Source organism: Cervus canadensis, chromosome 21, assembly GCF_019320065.1.
Source record: "Cervus canadensis isolate Bull #8, Minnesota chromosome 21, ASM1932006v1, whole genome shotgun sequence".
Classification (NCBI taxonomy): domain Eukaryota; kingdom Metazoa; phylum Chordata; class Mammalia; order Artiodactyla; family Cervidae; genus Cervus; species Cervus canadensis.
The window spans coordinates 4,335,466-4,356,378 of NC_057406.1; the positions used below are offsets into that span (position 1 = coordinate 4,335,466).

At 42.3% G+C, this 20,913-nt stretch overlaps 1 protein-coding gene across 1 annotated transcript; it reads right to left on the reverse strand.

Annotated features, from left to right (window-relative positions):
• Positions 1 to 1,101: 1,101 nt before the first annotated feature.
• On the reverse strand, positions 1,102 to 20,889 carry NUP50 (nucleoporin 50). The gene is made up of 8 exons (XM_043441737.1): positions 20,472 to 20,889; positions 16,699 to 16,777; positions 14,888 to 14,971; positions 11,853 to 12,039; positions 10,161 to 10,814; positions 7,030 to 7,111; positions 5,476 to 5,594; positions 1,102 to 4,615 (listed from the first exon to the last, which is right to left on the reverse strand). The coding sequence occupies exons 2-8, from the start codon at positions 16,765 to 16,767 to the stop codon at positions 4,413 to 4,415; spliced, it is 1,398 nt and encodes a 465-aa protein (XP_043297672.1). The 5' UTR covers positions 16,768 to 16,777; positions 20,472 to 20,889; the 3' UTR covers positions 1,102 to 4,412.
• Positions 20,890 to 20,913: the final 24 nt, after the last annotated feature.

A 20,913-nucleotide genomic window follows, 5' to 3' on the forward strand; every position in this document is an offset into this window, starting at 1 on the left:
CAGTCATACAGGAACACAGATGTAGCCCACTGGTCCTCAAATTTGATGTGAGTCTGAAACAGCTGTGAAAATCCAGACGGCTGGTGATAAAATATTCTGGAATTATTGCTAACAGTTGTGATGGGCGTACAGTTCGGTGCATAGACGAAAAACAGCTGGACTGTACACGTTAAAAAGGAGAATTCTCTAAGTATGTGAACGACACCTGCCTCTGCTTCGGCAGGTGCAGGGTGGGTCCCTGAGCGTGATTCTGTCAGGGACCTGGGTGTTGCTGCCGCGGCTCCTGGGCCCACCCTGCAGAACCACCGCTCCAGCCCAGCCATTCAGCTGAGCGCCTCAAACGGCCAGCGTGGCTGCAACGCACTCTTCCTCTTTAGAGTACCTGCACTCTCAGCGTCTTCAGTAGTTTCCATGAGATGTTGCCAGCTCAAGAAAAATATTTTGATGGATAACTTAGTCTTTGTAATAGTTTTCTTTACCAGAGACACCTCTTATAAATAAACTAAGTGAATAACTCAGGAATGTTTTAAAAATATGAACCTTACTCTAAATTACAGTTTACTGTGTTAATGCCTTAGTAGTGATTTCCTAAGTCACCAAAAACAAGGTTACATAGACTCAAAATACATTTTTTTCCTTGATCATTTTGACCCTTAAGTTTCACAATGTTCTCCTGGACACAGATTCCCAAATCCACTTACTTTCTGGAAGAAACCTCACCAAACTCGTTTCTTTGGAAAGTCCACCCAGGAGCCCATGTCTGGAAGGTTTGCTGCAAGCACTGAACAAGGGAATATGTTAAAAGCTTCTAGCACAATGCTTCTCACAATAGCCAATGAAAGGTCCGTTATTCCCAGTCTAACCTGTAAAAACAGGAATCCAACAGAAAGTCCTAAATGGCCTGGAATGGGTCTCATCCAGCACAAGTGATCCCAGGCACCTAGGGATCCAATGACAGGTGGGTCTGGGTCTCTCACCTCCCAGCCAACCCTCCTGCTAGGGGGGCTTCCAGGCATATTTCACATGGCTCCTCCCGCTCCAGCGGGCTGGACGTGCCCTAACACCAGGTGCAGCAGAGGAACATAAAGTGTCAAACACTGATTCTGTTTACTTTCTGTTTATTCACATTTCATGGATTGATACACTTGCTCAAAGGGATCATTCAAAAACTAATACACACCGAGATTACATTGTCTGACAATTCAAGTATTTTAGCTTTAGAAAACAGTTTCCTATGTAAAATAGAAAGCAAACAATTGATCCATTTGATATGCTAACAAGTTTCCCGTCTCAGCTACAACTGGGCCTGCCACACCAGCCACACACACACACACACGTCTGCCACACCAGCGACACACAGAGGCCTTGTGCTCAGAGCACCACACGGGAAGGAGTTGAGACAGGTCCCTCCCTGTCTTCTACTGGTGCTACAGGACAAAGCGGTTTGTACTCAGAGACCTCACTTCCAGAATGAGGATGACTACCAGGGGTTTGGGAGTGAGTCGCTTAGTTTGTAAAAATGCACTGCACTTTCATTTGGATTGTTCGGAACTGTTCTGAAACAGAATAACTGACAAATGCTCAGAAACAATTTGTCAGGCAATTCGCTGACCTTTAAAACTAAACCAAAAAAGCCTTCTCTAAACTTTTAACAGTAAGGTAGAATATTAGTTTTTTCCCCTCTACCCCAGAACAGGTAGATATTTTTTGGCATGCAGCATATCAAAAATATGATTTAGAATTCAAACTGTAAAACAATAATCCTTTTTAAAGAAAACCAGTCCATAAACAGACCTGTTCTTTCATGAAAAACACAATCTAAAGTTTGAAAACTGGACACACATTTTCAGCCTGTAACCTAATAATGAAAACAGCATAATACTCTATTTTTTTTGCTTAATGGGAATGCTCAAAAGGAAGAGATGAACACACAGCAGTTAAAAAAAGGCCATTGGGATATTCAGTATTTGTCAAGATACAACACAATCTGATTTAAAGATATATACACCCTTTAGGCCACATTTATGACACTCACTCTATAGATTCTCAAACCAAAGATAAAAACTTCATCCACATTCAACATTTTAAAGCCTAATTTCTAATAACTTGTTAAAAAATAAATCTAACTAAACCCAAGGGGTAGAATTGAGCTGTTAAACAGTGGGGACAAAAAGGCAAGCCCTCCAGGGGCCCAGGCGCCCCTCCCCCAGTAACATACATGGACTTAAGATTTTACAGTGAAATCAACATACACTTATTAGGCTCTTTTACACTCAGACATAATTAAAGTGGAGACCGGCAAGTTCCTAAAGTACAAGAGTGATTTTAAGACAATACCACTTTTTGACTTACGGTATACATACCACATGTCCCCCTTGTAATTTCCACTTTAACAGTACAGTCTTAGCAAGAATTTGCTGGGAATGTTAGAAAAAAAGAAAGCCACACACACCCAGTAATTTAAAAAGACAAACTTTTTAGGATGGTGGTGGGGAAGAGTTAATCCAATCATGACTTTCATGCCATTTTTGGTGACCATTCCACATCACATGCAAAGGCAAACAAAATAATGCACCAGAGTTCCTATAGATAAAGAAGTCTGTGAGCCTGACTTTCTGGTGGGACAAGGAGCATGTGTGGCTAAGCTAGGACATGCTGATGAGGTTTGTTCCCCTAATTTCCTCGTTCTTGTAACAGCTGGATAAACCTGGTGTGAACAGGGCAGGGCCAGTATTAAGTTATCAACCACTTGTTAACTAAAACTCATCTACAACGAACACTCATGAACATTCTCATTTCTAAAAAGTAAAAGAAAGAACAATTGCCACTTCCTCCCCAGGCCTCATGATACAGCTGATTTCAATCACATTCCCTAATAGTGCATGTTATCTACCCAAAGTCACACATGGGGCCAAAGTCTCCCCACAGAATCAGAAAGGTGAGAATGCAGTAGTACAAGAATTTCATGATCAGTGTTGGCCCAACTACTTTACCTCAAGTATTAAAGAGAAATGTATCATAAAATGGTTTCCCTGCTCCCTTTACATCTAAAAATTGTAGTTTTTTTTTTTATAAAAGCAACTGTACTATCTACAGTAATTTTGACTATCTTTTTTTAAAGTCAGAAGACATTATGTTCTGAAGAACAGAATATACAAGTGTGAGCCCTCAGGCACAGACCCTGAGCCTATCTGGTACCAGCATTAAATGACTCATGAGGAATGAAAGTGGACATTTAGAACATTAAACCTGACATCTAGTTCGTGTGACCAGAGTCGTCAAAGAACGCTAGTGCTAGTTACCCAAAAGCTATGGAGAAGTAACATGGCTACCTTGGGTGCAACCATGGCTCCATTCCACATGGACATACGGAACATCTTACCCTTAAAAAGTAAATGGAAATTTCAGTATCAAATGTAGAATACACTGGTGTCTAAAAGTTAAAGGCAACGTTTACAAACACAACTTCCTCTTCCATTACCTTATTGCATGTTTCCTGCTTAGTTCACATGGCTCATGTGTAATAAAAGCTCCTATGACTTAAGTTTAGAGTTTAGATCCATAGGATTCATCACGGTACAATTAACTAAGAGCATATTCTTTCCCTTTTGTTGTACGGTTTAACCCTTTTTTCTATAAGCGTTGTGACCACTGTCTGTGGTCTACAAACTACCAAATTTGTGCTTTTAAACCTCTTTCCTGGCAACCCCCCATCCCTTTCGTCTCTAGGGGGACAGAAGTAAGAGCACCTCAAGAAGGAACCTACAAAACCAAAGAACAAGCTATTCATTCCCTCTTAAAATGAAAGAGCAGCTGTGGAATCCTAGAAGAGCAGCCTGTGGGGTTAAAGGCCAGCGTCCACACGGAAACAGCTGAGATCCCACTGCCGAAGGCAAGCATCCCAGCTGTAAAGTAACGTGGTAAAACAAAGCACAGAGGAACATCTCTGCCCCAGCGCGGCAGCACGGCTCACCCAGACACCAGTCAGCCAAGCCTGCCAGAAGGCCCCTCAGGCAAGCTCCCCTCGGACGCACAGCCGTGAAGCTATGCAGATGGTGGCAGCAGACCCCAAGCCCTGGATCAGAAAAGCCTTTGGGAAATCTAATCGATACCCTGATTTCAGTCCATTAAGAAATCACTTGTGGTTAGTTTAATAAATGAACGTTAAAAATCTTGCAAAATTTTTCTTTCAAACGTATTGTACACATTAGACAGTTCTTAAGAAGGGAGAATGCAGTTTCTTAACACTTATCATTACAGGTTTTATTGGCCTTTTAATATTAATCTTCCTCACAGAAGTTTTAAGTTATCTCTAAGTCCTAGAAGGTCAAAGTAAGAGGAGAAGGAAACTGACTAAGTTCGGGGCGCTGGGGGAAGCAGCGGCTTGGCGACAGCTACTCAGCCGGGCATGCTCAGGCATCCTTCTTCTCCAGCAGAATTTTGTGCAGCTCATCCGCGTCCTCGCTTGTTTTCACCCGAATCAACATGGGAACTGGGGTGGCGGCGTTCTTTTCATCAATGGGTGGGTTTGGAACGCAGACGATGAGCACGTTGTTCTTCCCTGTGCGGGTGCAAGGCATGCTGGGTGCAATCAGGATGTTGAGCAGTATGTTGCCTGCATTTAAACAAAGGGGAAAAGTGCATCAAAATAAATTATTTTCCATGAAACTACACCTTTAATAGGCTAAACATTAAACACTGATGCAACACATACTTAACGGAGCCAAAGGAATGTCACAAAAAGGGCCTGGTTCCCTGACAGACTCCCTGACAGTACGGGGTCCCTGAGAGAGGACCGTGGGGCCTCTGGCAGCATGTGGACTTGGCCCCACTGAGGAAGCCTTCTCCCCAAAGAGTGGTCCAGCTGAGAAATGGCTCTGTCACAGGGGCCAGCACACTCACGGGCAAGAGTGAGAACGCTGTGACTGCACCGCAGGTCAGCCGAGCCCACAGGAAAGGCGCTTCACAGGAGTCTGTTTCAGGGACACAGTCTGGTGTCGCCTGGCACCCACGATCACTTCCCCTCAGACCCCCCACCCAGGCACTACCCCCTCCTTTCAGAGGACTGTTAATGGTAAAGCTGGAGGGTGGACAACAACGAGTTAATGATTCTTTGCTACATAAAAAGGATTCCTTTACAAGGTTAACTCCCCTTGAGAGTCAACTAAACCGTCCAATTCACCTACAGTTTCTCAGTCACATTTCTAGCACAGAGGAAAATGAAAACACTTCGCTACCTCCTCAGTAGCTTTTTAATACAACGAGGTTTTCTTACGCACTATTACCCCAGCATTCAACTAAATCTGTAAGTGCTGAGTCAGTACAGGATGAATCTGGCCTGAACAATCTCTATTCTATTCCAAAAACACATCAACATACTTGAAAATCTCGAAGACTAAAACCAGCAAAGTAGAGAGCTTTAATGTACTATGTAATCATGATTATTTTGTGCCACCTGAAGAAAAAGGTACTCACCTAAATTGGTGTCTGCCCGCACTAACAGCTGCGTCTTCTGATTCGCTGTAGGTTTTAAATGCAGAGTGCCCACACCCTTCTCTTTAAATTCATTTTCTTTCTTGTAAAACAGTTTACACCTAAGGAGGAAAAGAATCAGTATGATCACTCAGTGACATGTCATGAAAGCCACACGATTCTCCAACAGGCCCTGCTCATGCTTGTGTGGAAGCCAGTCAGTAAGTACAGCAGAGGGAGCTTGGAAGAGTCTTCTGTTGACCCAAATCAGGTCTGCCTTACACAAGGCAGGTAAGAGAATCTGATTAGACAGTCTACAGTCTCTCCTTCCTTCTAACTATTACACAGCAGGCCTGATACAATTCTTTACAATGGTTTCTGAAACTATCCTTTCTCGGGTCAGTCAAAAATCACTGCCAAGCACCTTACACCTCCCTGATGTATCATTGGTCCTGAGCTCAAGAGCTGCTCCTGGTGCTTAAAGAACAGGAACATACAGGACAAACACTCTGCCCCTCACCCTCACCTTTTTCCTATTTCTTATTTTTGAATTTTCTTCAGGACTCTTTCATCTCTGTAGGTTATTAATAAACAAGTCAAAACTACTGTGTTCCTTTGATTCACTATGGTTAGAAAAAAAATCTTGGGTTAGAGTCTCTGTGGTCCAGTGGTTAGGACTTGGCACTTTCACTGCTGGGGCCAGAGTTCAATCCCTGGTCAGGAAATTAAGATCCCACAAGCCTTGAGGAGTGGGAAAAAAAAAAACCAATCAACTAAAAAACCTCATTCAAAACAAGCAAAAAATCCCCTAAGTCAGGGTCATTCCCTTACACCATCTGTGTAATTACATTTTAAAACAGGCAAAAGGAATTGGTCTCTTTTTAAAAGTTCTCAAAAATAAACATTTGAAATCCCATGGGATTTGGTGATTTATACTATGAAAACTGCTGACTTACTAAGTCTGAAATTTTTGTATTAGAAAAACATATCCAAGGGAAGCTTTAAGGGCACAAATGTTTTTCAGTAAAATCTTTGTTAAAAAGCACAAATTTCATTTAACTGAGAACTAAAAATTTCCCTTCAGCCTTTTTCTGAAAGCAGCAACTCTCATTAAACAAAATCCACCCACATGCCAAACCAGTTTGCATCCCAGGGGGAAGACAGAGTAAAGTAAAGCCAAATCTAGAATCACTGACTTAGATGACTATCTTTGTAGGGAAACGAGGGGAAAAAAGGAAGGAGAAAAAGGGAGAGAACGATGAGGTAGGAGATGAGGACAAGAAAAGAGTTTCTAAAGCATCTGAAAAGCAGAAAGAGCTAAACTAACATGAAAGAGCAAGCTTCGCCCAGCAGGAAATTTTTACATCATATTATTTTTAAATAAACAGGCCCAGAATTCTTCCTTGTCCCAATTCTGGGAGCAGGCAGAGCCTGACCCCAGGAGGGGTGCCCGGTAAACTCTGCAGGGACGATGTTGCCCATGGGCTCCAGCCAGAGGCCTGTTTCCACGTCTCTGAAAATAAATTCATCAAGTGGGTTGCCGTGACCACTACTTACTTTTTGGAGTAAAAAGCATCGTCTTCTTTCACTTCAGTAACTACTACTTTCGGTGGCTCATCATTCTCTTCTTCATCTCCACCTTTTGTAAAAACACCACCAATGAGATTCAGGACAAGAGCCTGAAAATGCGATAAGAGAAGTTTGCCCCCCTGCCCCTCACATGAACCTAAAAATTACATGTAAGCTGATACAGAAACTGAAAGCACAATCTAACTGTGTCGGGGGGTCAAGGTGAGGAGGTACTTGCTGGATTTTTGTAGAAAGTCTTAGAACAAAAGTGCCCATGCTTGTATGCAGAGTGCAGGCAGTTACACAGAAAAAGTCAACACTCAGGTGCCCAGTTATACTCAGGTTGCCCACGAAAAGAAAAATCTCACACAGGCTTCTAGCACATGAAATTTCACCCCCCAAATATTCCTGTAACCATTTCTGCATCATGCCAAAGAACGAAGGATCGCAATGGCCAAAGACAGAGAAAATAAGCATTTTACAGGGCACGTTGTCAGAGAAATGAGTCCCAAGCCAAGTGTAAGTAACTGAAGCTGTGTCTGCATCACCACGCATCTGGGCATGCTGGTACAGGGGGTGCCCTCCCGGTCTGAGCCCAAAGCACTATCCTTGACCCCAATGCCCCAATCATAAGGGAGAGTAAAGTCACTGGTGGACACAAATTACGATCCCCTTAAAGAGAAAGCAACTGTATAAAACACAGTGATGAGCAACTAAGAAAAAGAATTTTGCTGCTCAAACAATTCAGGTCACAAGATTTAAATTTTAAGATGGTATGCCTGAGTTAGGCCCTGGGCATTTTGTTATTTTAACAAGTTCTCCAAGTCTTTTCGTGCATAACATGTGATAACCACAGGGTGAGGAATAAGTGCTTTATGGAGGGGTGCCCTGCTGAGATGGAGACTATTTCAATTCAGCATCCTTTCTACAAACAGCAGAGTCCCTGTGACTGTGACACACTCTCTGTCTGTCTTATTTAAGACAGACAAAGGGAAGCTCTTTATTCTCTGCTTTGCCCTGGAGGGCTCTTGCTTGAGGATACAGCTGAAGGCAGGGCAAAGCAACAGGAGGAGGTTTCCCTCCAGGAAAAAAACAGTATTTATGGCCCACTGGCAACTGCAGTTTTCTTTCTCAAAACTCAATATGCTAATACCTGGGGAATGCACTTTTAACTGCTTTTAAGCCTCTATACAGACACTACTTGTTCATGACCACCATGGGGTGAAGAGGGATAATGACACAACCCCTATTTGGAGATGTTCAAGCTGGATTTAGAAAAGGCAGAGGAACCAGAGATCAAATTGCCAAGATCAGTTGGATCATCGAAAAAGCAAGAGAGTTCCAGAAAAACATCTACTCCTGCTTTATTGACTATGCCAAAGCCTTTGACTGTGTGGATCACAACAAACTGTGGAAAATTCTTAAAGAGATGGGAATACCAGACCTCTTGACCTACCTCCTGAGAAATCTGGATGCAGGTCAAGAAGCAAGAGTTAGAACTGGACATGGAACAACAGACTGGTCCCAAACCGGGAAAGGAGAATGTCAAGGCTGTATATTGTCACTCTGCTTATTTATGTTATATGCAGAGTACATCATGAGAAATGGACTGGATGATGCACAAGCTGGAATCAAGATTGCCGGGAGAAATATCAATAAACTCAATACGCAGGTGACACCACCCTTATGGCAGAAAGCGAAGAATTAAAGAGCCTCTTGATGAAAGTGAAAGAGGAGAGCGAAAAAGTTGGCTTAAAGCTCAACATTCAGAAAACTAAGATCATGGCATCCAGTCCCATCACTTCATGGCAAATAGATGGGGAAACAGTGAAAATAGTAACAGACTTTATTTTCTTGGGCTCCAAAATCACTGCAGATGGTGACTGCAGTCATAAAATTAAAAGACACATACTCCTTGGAAGAAAAGTTATGACCAACTCAGACAGCATATTAAAAAGCAGAGACATTACTTTGCCAGCAAAGGTCCGTCTAGTTAAAGCTATGGTTTTTCAAGCCGTCATGTATGGACGTGAGAGTTGGACTATAAATAAAGCTGAGCGCCGAAGAACTGATGCTTTTGAACTGTGGTGTTGGAGAAGACTCTTGAGAGTCCCTTGGACAGCAAGGCGATCCAACCAGTCCATGCTAAAGGAAATCAGTCCCGAATATTCATTGGAAGGACTGATGCTGAAGCTGAAGCTCCAATACTTTGGCCACATGATGGGAAGAACTGATTCATCTGAAAAGACCCTGATGCTGGGAAAGATTGAAGGTGGGAGGAGAAGGGGACGACAGAGGATGAATTGGTTGAATGGCATCACCGACTCAATGAAACGGAGTTTGAGTAAACTCTAGCAGTTGGTGATGGACAGGGAAGCCTGCCTGGCGTGCTGCAGTCCGTGGGGTTGCAAAGAGTCGGATGCAACTGAACTGACTGAAGAACAATGGAGAGAGTGGAGGGGCTGGGATGACGGCCTGGTTTGGGGCACTAACAAGACAGACCACGAACACTTGTAGAAAGGCGGCTACAACCCAGACGTGTCAGTTTGTTCCACAAGGTTATGAAGTCTGTTGTTGCTGTTGTCCTTCAGTCACCAAATCGCATCCAGCCCTTTGCCACCTCACAGACTGAAGCACGCCAGGCCTTCCCGCCCCTCACCATCTCCTGGAGTTCGTCCAAGTTCATGTCTAGGAAGTCTACCTATTTTATTTATAGTAATGTTTTGCTATGTGAATTTATAAGCAAATCTCTTAAAACAATTCAGTGAACATCCATGATGAGTTTTTTTCAATAAAATAAATTTTCAAAAAATCTTGTTTTTTTTCTTAATGTAAAGGCATGTATTTGATGGGTTTTCAAAGTTCCTGTGCCAGATGTTTTTCTATTATTTTTATACTCATAATCCTTATAATAATCCTATAAAATAGGTCTTACTCCATTTTATGAATAAGCAATCAGAGAAATTAACCAGCTCTACCCAGGATCACACATGCATCTAGGCACTAATGGAGTCTGGACATGAATCCAGACCCATCTTACTCACAAGACTACACTTTTCCCACTAAACACAAAACTCACATGAACCTAAAACAGACCTCAAGCACTGAACTGTGTTTACCTTTGCATTTGTTGCCGCCACTTTCTGCTTGGCTCTCCGATGTTTTAGTGGAAAATGGTGAAGAAACTGGTTTACTCTGGGTAGTATCTTTGCCAAATAAACTGGAATTTCCAGAAGAAAATGAAAATCCAGTCAAGGGGCCCGAATTTAAGGAGCCCAAAACAGAACTATCAATTTTCTTGCCAAAATTAAACGAGGCACTTGTGGCTCCTAGTGATGGGTCCTTGCTCTTTTCAGACACAGTTTCCACCTTCTGTTCAGACGTATCCTCCGTTTTGTTGACATGAAACAAAAATGGTGACTCTGGTTGTAATTTTGTTGAACCAAATAGAGAAGGAGGCTGTGCGTCAACTGATATTTTGCTGGCTTCACTTTCAGAATCACTGTTGCCGCTGCTCCCGTGCTGCTGTTCGATGCTTGCCAAGTACTTCTCGTAGTCTTTGAAGATCGGTGTGAGGTCGCAGAGCGGGTTTGTGTCCACATGCTTCACGATCCAATCCCGCACAGAGCGGTTTAAGGCTGCCAGCTGCTTGTGATAGGCATTCCCATGGCGGGCAGCACCAGAGGAGGGAGGCTGCTGACTGTCACCGGTAGTTTTAGGAGTTGCAATCTTTTTATCGACCAAGGAGGTAGGGCCGTTTATAGCAGTAGATTCTATAGGAAATTACATGTTTAAGAATTTATTCAGAAGCTGATTTAATTAAGCCATTCAGATTTTCGTACTGCTCTGCCTTCCCATTTTCTTTTATCGTATCCCATTTTTGTTACAGTTCAAGATGCGTACATATAGTATTCAAAAACTAGTTATTACAAAAATCAAATGAAATATTTTACATGTATACATGAATGTGTGTGTGTGTGTATATATATATACACACACATTTTTTTTCACATGCTTGCATTAAACCTGTCATTTTAAAATAATCTTTTCCTTCAAAAGGATGCCCATTTCACCTAAAACTGTCAAAATAGTTAGTATAAAACTTAACCCCCAAGATTGTAGGAACATATATTAATGCAGTTAAAATCTTAACAGGAAGTGCTTATTTTAATCCCACTAAACACTGCCTAATTTAAATGAAACAGTATACACTCTTAGAATAATTTGCTAAGTATGATTCAATGAGTCAGGATCACTTCCAAGAATCAAAGATTTTAACCCACAAGTCCATTCTCTGTTGCTAATTCCAAGATTCTTGAGTAATTTCCTCAAAGCAGGATGAGGCAATCAACATGTCCTGGGCAAACTAAACCACTCCTGGGAATGTAGGTGTGTGATACAGAGGAAATTCTTGGTACATTATAATGAATGAGGTGGAGGGATGGGAGGCCTTCACCTAGGGTCCACTAAGCTTCTTTTTCTCTTTTGATCCTTACGTCAATTCTGAGGTCATATTCATTTCACAGCTGAAGGAAGATTTGGAAGCTCAAAGGTTAAGGAACTTTACCAAGGTCACACAGAGCTGGTAGGTAACTGGCAGAACTGAGAACAGAACCCAGGCTGTTTTGGCCTGAGCTCTGCTCACTCTGTAATTAGCCAAAAGCTCCCTAATTTCCGTCCCTTTCATCATTACCATGTTCTTGCTCCTACAGCCGCAGAACCCAGAGAAAAGCTCTTCCCCCCCAAAATTGCAAAGTTAGTTTTTATAGATTATCCTTCCACAGTAAGACGGGGAAGAAGTGTCTACTCACCGAAGGTGGCCTTGGTCTCAGTTGCTGCCCTTGTGCTGGAGAAGGAAGGGGCACTAGTTATGCTGTTTCCGTTCGACAGTCCTTCCAGAGGCTTCCCTCCAGCACCATTACCAAATCCAGAAAACCCTCCTCCTCCAGAAGATGCAACCAAACCTTTAAATCCTTTAAAGGCCCCTCCACCATCAGACTGAAAAATAAGGAAAGAGCACACACTAGATAACTCTTTTTGTTTCCAAATAAGCAAGCAAATGGCAGTATTCTCTTGGCTAAATAGTACCAACAACCCTCATGCAACCAGCATGAAAGGAACTGCCAGAACAAGCAGAGACAACATGGATTTTACTCATGATCAGAGATTTGCAATCTGAAACTGCCTTCCTATAACAGGAAGGATAGATGGAATCAGAATGAAATACTTTTTTAAAACCTATTTATGATATAAAAGGTTAAAAAGACTAATTCAAATAAATTAATGGACTCACCAGCAGCTACAGAACTATAAATAAAACATTCTCAACACAACCAAACCCCAAATGAAAGACTTTTCACATACTATTCAAAGACCAAGTGCCTAAGGAAGTTATAGAAACATCAAGTTAGGTTCACTAAAAGTATTTTACCCATTACTTACAATTTCCTAGGAACTTCTGGAGCTTTCAACCTGTGTTCAAGGTACCGAACGCTGATGCTTTGGGCATGTCTGGCGCGCTTCACGAAACCCCGAAGCTGCTCTCTGCACTGAGGGCCGCACCGGTTCCGCCTCTTCACTGTCACCCGCACACAACGGCTGGCCTGCCCCTCCTCGAGCCTATCTGCCCAGGCACCTCGTCCTCCTCACAAGTTCCCGCTCTCAGGCCTCTTGCCAGTAGCCCGCATGGCTTCGACCTCCTGGACGGGAAACTTACCAGAGCTGCACCCCTCTCCCGATTCCTGTTCTGAGTGGCCAACCAGAATACCTAGTGGTCTCCTAGAGAACTCCATGTGGGTGTACCACAGGCCCTGAAATACTTTTCCTAAGACAAAATCAATAACTTCCTCATGAAGTCCCTTCCCCCCTATATCTTCTCCATGAAAGAGCTATCAACTATTACTTGGCTCAAGACCTACATCCTACCAGTCACCAGTCTTAAGAATGACAGTAGGCCAGAAAAGAACTCAGAATAAAGAAAAACTGAACAAAGCCACCACAGAACATGCAGCCAAGTAAATTTATTCCAAGGATGCCACCCAGACTGTTCAAACAAGCCTCTCCTGCCTGACAAGAGACGTCCAGGTCACCAAGACAGGACTCACGGGTCTGGGATATATTCGAGGGATGAAGAGCTGCTAAACATGGAGTGACTGCTGACTATGGAGACGTGATGTCAGTTCATGAATTATAACTCATATTTTATCTTTTTGAACACAAAAATGAAACATTTTGCCAGGAAACAGCTATGACAAACCTAGACAGCATATTAAAAAACAGAGACATTACTTTGCCAACAAAGGTATGTCTAGTCAAAGCTATGGTTTTTCCAGTAGTCATGTATGGATGTGAGAGTTGGACCATAAAGAAGGCTGAAAGCCAAAGAATTGATGCTTCTGAACTGTGGTGTTAGAGAAGACTCTTGACAGTCCCTTAAACTGCAAGGAGATCAAACCAGTCAACCGTAAAGGAAATCAATTCTGAATATTCATTAGAAGGACTGTTGCTGAAGTTGAAGCTCTAATACTCTGGCCACCTGATACAAAGACCCTGATGCTGGGAAAGACTGAAGGCAGGAGGAGAAGGGGATGACAGAGGACGAGATGGTTGGATGGCATCACCGACTCAATGGACATAAGTTTGAGCAAGCTCTGGAAGATGGGGGAAGGACAGGGAAGTCTGGTATGTTGCAGTCCATGGGATCGCAGAATCGGACACAACTGAGCAACTGAACAACAACAAACACTAGAAGGAACACCAAAATGGGAAACGCTTTTGTTATTCTCAAACGTATTACCCCACCCACACCTCAATCCTAGGAAACAGGTAAGACTTTGAGAATATCTTACATTTTCCTGTCTTATCCCAACACCCACTTCCCTTGTTTTCCAATTACTATATTCATTTTTCCACTTCATACTATAATACAACTTGAATTTGTCTACATCTACCTCTTATTTCCCCAACTGGATAAGCTCCCTTTAAGGTACAGATGTCACATTTATTATCTTTTATATCTCCCATGGTCTTCACCAAGGGTATGCAAAAGTGAACTAGGCATTTTAAAAAGCATTTATTAAGAACTCAATCAAAAAACGGACAAAAGGTCTAAACAGACATCGCCCCAAAGAAGATATACAGATGATCCAACAGGCATGTAAAAAAATGTTCAACATCGCTAATTTTTACAGAAACACAAATCAAAACTACGGTGAGGTATCACTTCACACAGGTCAGAATGGCTACCATCAAAAAGTCTACAATTAATAAATGCTGAAGACATGGAGAAAAACGTGCCTTCCTACACTGCTGGCAGGAATGTAAATGGGTACAGCCACTAAAGGAGAAAAGTATGAATGTTCCTTTAAAAAAGAAAAAAAAAACAAAACCAAACAGAACTACCATACAATTTAGTGATCCCACTCCTGGGCATTTATCCAGACAAAATTATAATTCAAAGATACATGCACCCCAAAATTCACTGCAGCACTATTTACAATAGTCAACACATGGAAGCAACCAAAATGTCCACTGACAGATGAACGGATAAAGATGATGATGTGCTGTGTGCTCTGTCTCGCTGACTCTTTGTGACCCCATGGACTGTAGCCCATCAGGCTCCCCTGTCCATGGAATTCTCCAGGCAAGAATACTGGAGTGGGTTGCCATTTCCTTCTCCAATGATAAACCATTATATATTTTTAAAAGCCATTCTTGATAGATTACATAAAAGATATATTTTTTTAAAAAAGCACTTATTGATCTGATTGCTCCCAGAGGTGGAAATACTCTACAACTCAGAAATCAAATTAGTGTTTAGAACCAGAAGCTGTAAGGAAACACTCACTTCGAATCCAACATTTCTACGCTTTGCTTTCTTTATGGCTCTATTCTTCAAGACCTCCTCACTGGCCACCGAAAATGTTCCCACCTGCAGGAGTATACAAATTAAAGAGCAATAAGAAAAGGGCAAAAAGGTAAAATGCTGAATTTCTAAAAAGCTAGACCAAGAAAAACTGATCAATAACATCTGGGTTCTAAGTACTGTTAATACTGATAACACAAATTATGGAGAGCATATATTAAACTAAAGTTTATGTCTCTTATCTGTCTTATGAATTTCATTGCTAGTCAGGTGAATCAGAAATGTTTCAGAAACTACAAATCCAGACTTTGAACCACAATTCAGAAAGAAGAGTGTATACATCAACTTTCTAAGAAGACTAAGACCATCAAAACCTTGGCACAAAACTGTTCATGATCAATTCTTTAAATATTTCAAATATATTCAAAGACATTACCCAGATGCCAAAGCTAGCATCTTACTACTATGGTTTTCAAAAACTAAGTTCATAATACACATTATTTTAAAGAACAGCTCTGCCCATTTGCCCATGATCCAGAAGACCTCTGAGGGACCTGGGACTCTAAGTGACCTGTTGGAAATTTGCCGAAAATGTTTGGCTTTACTTTACCCTTTCTTTTACCTTGGAGAAATGGCATAGAATACTTGCTGTAAAAAGTTCTCTTATATACTTATTTCAGATAATGTTAAACTGTGGAATCTCTGTACCCACAAAAGGGATCATCTGACTACGCCTGACTCAAATGTAATGTCCTTCCACACACGTTTCATTAGAATCTATATCCAAATGCAAGTTCTTTCATTTCTGAAATATTTTAATGTCAGAACAAATCATTATGTGGTAGGCCCGGAATGTGACTGTAGCCTAAAACATGGAAAAAACTGAGTTACCAAAGACATGCTTAAAAAGTACCAAGTCAGTCAGAGTTGTTCAAAACACTTCTTTATAAGCCCATACTTGTGATTTTGGTTTCCTTAAAAATATTAGTACACATATTTGTAAAGGAAAAATATTAGTACTAGAAAATAGATTGAGAAAGAAAGAAAACAGCAATCGAAGAATCATCTTGGAAATGCTTTTGCAAACTATTTAAAATATATATGTATATTTTTTAACTTAGCACACTTCTTTTAACTTGAAAGGCTAACTTGGTTCAGGCTTGCTCAGTGAACTGGCCTGGGAGTATCAAACTGCTGATGAGGCATTTCAGAAATGCAGCTGTGTTTTATTCTTTTTAAGAGAAAAATTAAAAGGTTTCCTCAGGGAAGACCATTTTTATTTTCTTAGGAAAGAAACCAGGCCATCTAAATTCTATTCCTGTTAACCCAGCTGGGGGTGGAGAGTGTCTCAGATCTTCAATATGAAATAAAACAGGACTCTTAGAAGCAGTACAGTAAGGGAGGCAAACTCAATCTTCTAAAATCTAAAACTGCTGAGTACGCCAAGCTAAGACAGTGCTGGTAAAACACTTTTCAAGTTTAGTTTATAACTAGATCATTTACTCAGCCTTCAATCTGGACTAAAACCATGGGCTGAGCGTGCTCAATGAAATGCTATATGAAATTCAGGAGGAAGATGATTCTACAAAGGAGTATTGAAGGAACAGTTGCTAATCAAAAAGCACACCCATCAATTTCTATACTTAGCATAGATCATAAGAAACCATATCATTTCCAGTTCAGGATGCTCTGAAAAAGGCCTTTTATTTTTACCACAGTCTTCACGAGGAATCACAAAACAAATTTAAATTTGGAAGCAGCAGGAAATCATTCTTAGGGAAAGCACTTTTTACCTCTTCGGCTTCGTCTTCTTGATCCCAATTCCTATCTGTCAATTCCTTCTCGGCGATTCTTTTGGCCATTTTTTTGAACCTAAAAGTAAAAAGATTAGAAGTAGTAAGCTTTTGTTGTTGTTAAGTCGCTCAGTAGTGTCCAACTCTTTGCAACCTCTTGGACAATAGCCTGCCAGGTTCCTCTGTCCATGGGATTTCCCAGGCAAGAATACAGGAGAGGGGTGCCATTTCCTTCTCTAGAGGATCCCAACCTAGGGTCAAACGTCAAACCCATGTCTCCTGTACTGGCAAGCGGGTTCCTTACCAATGAGCCACCAAGGCAGCCAGTAATAAGTCTGCTTTTCCAAAACATGATTTAACTCTTACAACGAATTTTAAAAATTTACTTTAGCATGAAATGAGATAAAAACATCCCTGATACCAGTGGGCACTTCTTTAATGAGAATGGTATAACACTGGTTAGGCTCCCAGTGTCACAAATCCAACAAAAATTACAGGAGAAGGCAGCGAGGTCTTCTAAGACACAGTGAAAAACAATAAAACAACTCCATTTGGGAAAAAAATGCTAATGAAACACTGATTTTTTAAAAATCAGAAATCTACAGAACTGCCTAATAATCAACAAATGCTCAATTAACTCCATGCAAATTACATTTATACATAGCCTGGCTATAGGCAAGACATTTTTAGTATTTACAATTCTCTTAAGGATATTTAGTAAAGTTTGACCTTAGTTAAGAATGTGAATGAGGCATTACGTTCACAAGATGGTCTCTGACTTCAAGGGTTCATCTTGCGAGTTTTCAAGTTTACGATGGCGGGAAAGCAACACTCGTTAAGTAGACACCTTCCTTTAGATTTTGACTTTTTCTCAGGCCAGCAATATGAGGTATGATATTCTCCTGTGATCCCAGGCAGTGGCAACAAGCCACAGCTCCCAGCCAGCCAGCCAAGCCACCACAATCAAGGATACACTTACAACCATTCTGTACCCATATAACTATTCTGGTTTTCATTTTCCGTATAGTATTCAAAAAATTATATGAGATACCCAACACTACTATAAAACAGTCTTTGTGTCAGTTGATTCTGCCCAACTGTAGGCTAATGTCTGAGCACTTTTAAGGTAGGCTGGGCTATGATCTTCAGTAGGTTTGACGTACTAAATGCATTTTCGACTTACAGTATTTTCAACTTATCATGGGTTTATTGTGACATAATCCCAACATACATTGATGAAGATAGTTCAAAATATGATTAACATGAATGTTAACATTCTTGGAATTCTTAATTCTTCAAAAACAAGCCATCAGCAGCAGAAACCAACATAACATTGTAAAGCAATTGGCATCCAATTAAAAAATAAATTTAAAACAAACTAACAAAAAAATCACAAAAAAAGAAAAAGACGCCATCAGCTCAACTTCTATTCAAGGCTTGTTATTTAGTTGCTAAGCTGTGTCTGACTCCATGTATTCATCCCTTAAAATTTCCAATTTATTTTCTGACCCTAAGATGTGTATCTGTTGCTATTAAAAACAGAAACAATCAATGGAAAGCGCCACTGTGACCGCTGTGCTTGGCTCTTCCCTAACTTACCAATTAAATAGGCCGCATATCTCCTTACCTTGCCCAGACCAATTAGCCTGGAACACTAGCCAGGGTTCCTGAAAACCAGCCTAGCTTCCTTCCTAGTCCTTCCCCACTCTTATTTGCCCTCAAGACCACAACCCACCAGAGAAGTTTCTAGAAGCTCATGGTCATTAAGACACAAACTTATACATCACTCACCGGGCACAGTAAGATCTGTAAAATAAAATTCAAAGCCAGCATTCCAAAGTCCTCCAAAATCCTATCCCCTGGTAGGATAATCCCATAGAAATTTTCAGCTTTTAATAAGCTTCTAATAATCTCTGAATTTTTCTTTTACCAAGTGCTTTTTTCTGATTACAGAATAAATGGCTTTAAAGTCCCAGATTCTAAAACATACATGAGAATTAACATAATTTTGTCATTACTTGAAAATCTTTCTTAATGCCTTCGTCCCAAACACTTGGTCAAGTTTTGCTATTAATCTTGTCATTCAGAAAACAAACAAGGTACCCTTCAGCATAAATTCTTAGTAAACTTGAACTGTTCAGAGGCCAGGCCTGTGTGTGGCTTCTTTTGGGCCATTTTCCCATTCAGTAACTAACACCTCCACCAGAGGGCAGAAGAGAGGAGAAACTTAAACAGTCATTTTTTTGCTATTAACTTAATAACCTAACTAGTTATTAACAGGCAAAAAGGAGTGGAGCTGAAAGTGCAAAAACTTTATTAAGTGTTAAAATTGTAACACCTAACCCACAGCCACTACTAAAGACAACTGGCATAGTCAAATAACCTAAATTAATATACCAATTCACTTCCTATCCATATTTATCCAATCTCCATTTTTATCAAATCAACGAATAATCAGAGGGCAGGTATCTTTGTTTCACTCATTCAGGTACCTCAAAACCCGCCCCCCTCCACATGATAGATGGTCTAGAATCAGAGATCTGAGACACTGCAAGTTTGAGAAAAATACCACAAAATGCTAGCATCCAGTTTTGCCATGTTGTTGTTGAAGACCTTGGGCAAATTATTTCATTTTTGTGCCTCAATTTATTTACTTCACAACAGGGAAGTGCTGTGAAATTTAAATGAGATAAACGAAAAGCTTAGCTTAGAACGGTGCCTGAACAGAGGAAGGACTCAATATATCTTATCGAAGAGAAAAGTTCTGTCAGAAACAAAGGCTTTCCCTCCCTAACTTAAAGGCTGTAGTGGGGAAAAACAAAATTAACTTGAATTATGAATCGGGCTCTAAATAATACTTTACCAAATCCATATTTTATTTCAAAGCATGGTACTTCAGACAGTAACATTTCTTTGAAAAAGGAAAAAAGTGCCGGTAAAGTACTTAGAACAAAGTCTGGCACCTAGTCTTTAAGTGTTAAGAACTAAGAACGTAAAAAAAAGGTGGGCGTGTGGTTTAGAAAGCACCAAATCATGAAATGATTACGAGGTATGAAGCATACCTTGAGACAGGAAAATCGAAAACTTTCGGTAATTGGGGGAAACTTTATTTGTGCCGGATACAGGGAATTCTGTGATCTCTGCCACCGGGGGCTGCCCCGACCTTGGGGTGTAACTTCAGTCCACGTCGGTTTACTCCAAGACGGAAACAGATTGGAACATACTTGACAGCGTGGTCCCCCGAGGAAAAACGGAACATGGGGCCGGCCCTCGGAGACTGAAACGCTCGAGGAAAACGAAAATCTCGAACATTGCTTCTTAATCGAACAGAGTCAAGTGATCAGTGGGCTGTGGCTGCAGTACCGGAGGAGGGTAGTGGAGGGAGCGGAGAGAGACGAGTACCGGGAGGAACCGCGAGGAAATACACCCAGGACGCCTCGCCAGGACGGCCCCTTCCCTCTCCGGCTCCCGCCTCCGCCGGGGCCGCAGGGGCCCCGCGCCCGGGCCCAGCCTTCCCCAAGTCGGACACCGCAGCCCCGACAGGCCGGCCCCGAGCCCGGCCTCACAAACACCCCGCCGGGCTGCGTCGCGGCTGACACCGCGCCCCACCCTCCTCCGCTCCCTCAAGCGCCCGGTCCCCATCCGGCGCCCCGCACCCCGCTCCACCCTCCTCGGGCTCCCCGTTTCAGGCCCGGGTCCGGCACCCGGGGCCCGGCTTCCTTCTTTACCCGGGGCCCGCCCCTTCCGTGCCGCCCAGTCAGCCCGCCCCTCACCTCTCCGGTGGCTGCAGCGGCCCTCGCTGGGATGTGAGCGCGGCGAAGCCGGGGTGCGCAGCGGAGAGCAGGTGCGAGGTCGCGGCCGCGGCACTCGGGTCTGAAGCGGCGCGCGGTCGTTTCTTCTGTGCTGAGAGCCTCGAAGGATTCGGTGATCGGCAACCCCTGAGTCTCAAACACCATGTCCTTCGGGGGGGGAGGGTCTCGTTTCTCTGCGTTGAGCAGTGAGGGGAGGTAAGCCGTCCGTTCAGCAGGAGACGGCTAAGAGAACAGCGCCCAACACACCTAAGGCCGCCATTTTGTAACTCGAATCGAGCCTTCACGACCAATTCGAAAAAAAAAAGGGAGGAAAGAAACGCCCGCGTCCAGCTACTGCGCAAGCGCGCCGGAGCCTCGGTTGGCAGCACCACCCACGGCGGCGGCCGGGCCTCTCGCTGCGCAT

Coding starts and splice junctions, on each gene's coding strand:
- NUP50 (XM_043441737.1), bottom strand. CDS start 16,767: ATGGCCAAAAGAATCGCCGAGAAGGAATTGACAGATAGGAATTGGGAT. Junction 12,040..14,887: donor GTAGAAATGTTGGATTCGAA/GTGAGTGTTTCC, acceptor CTTATTTTTCAG/TCTGATGGTGGAGGGGCCTT. Junction 10,815..11,852: donor TGAGACCAAGGCCACCTTCG/GTGAGTAGACAC, acceptor AATTTCCTATAG/AATCTACTGCTATAAACGGC.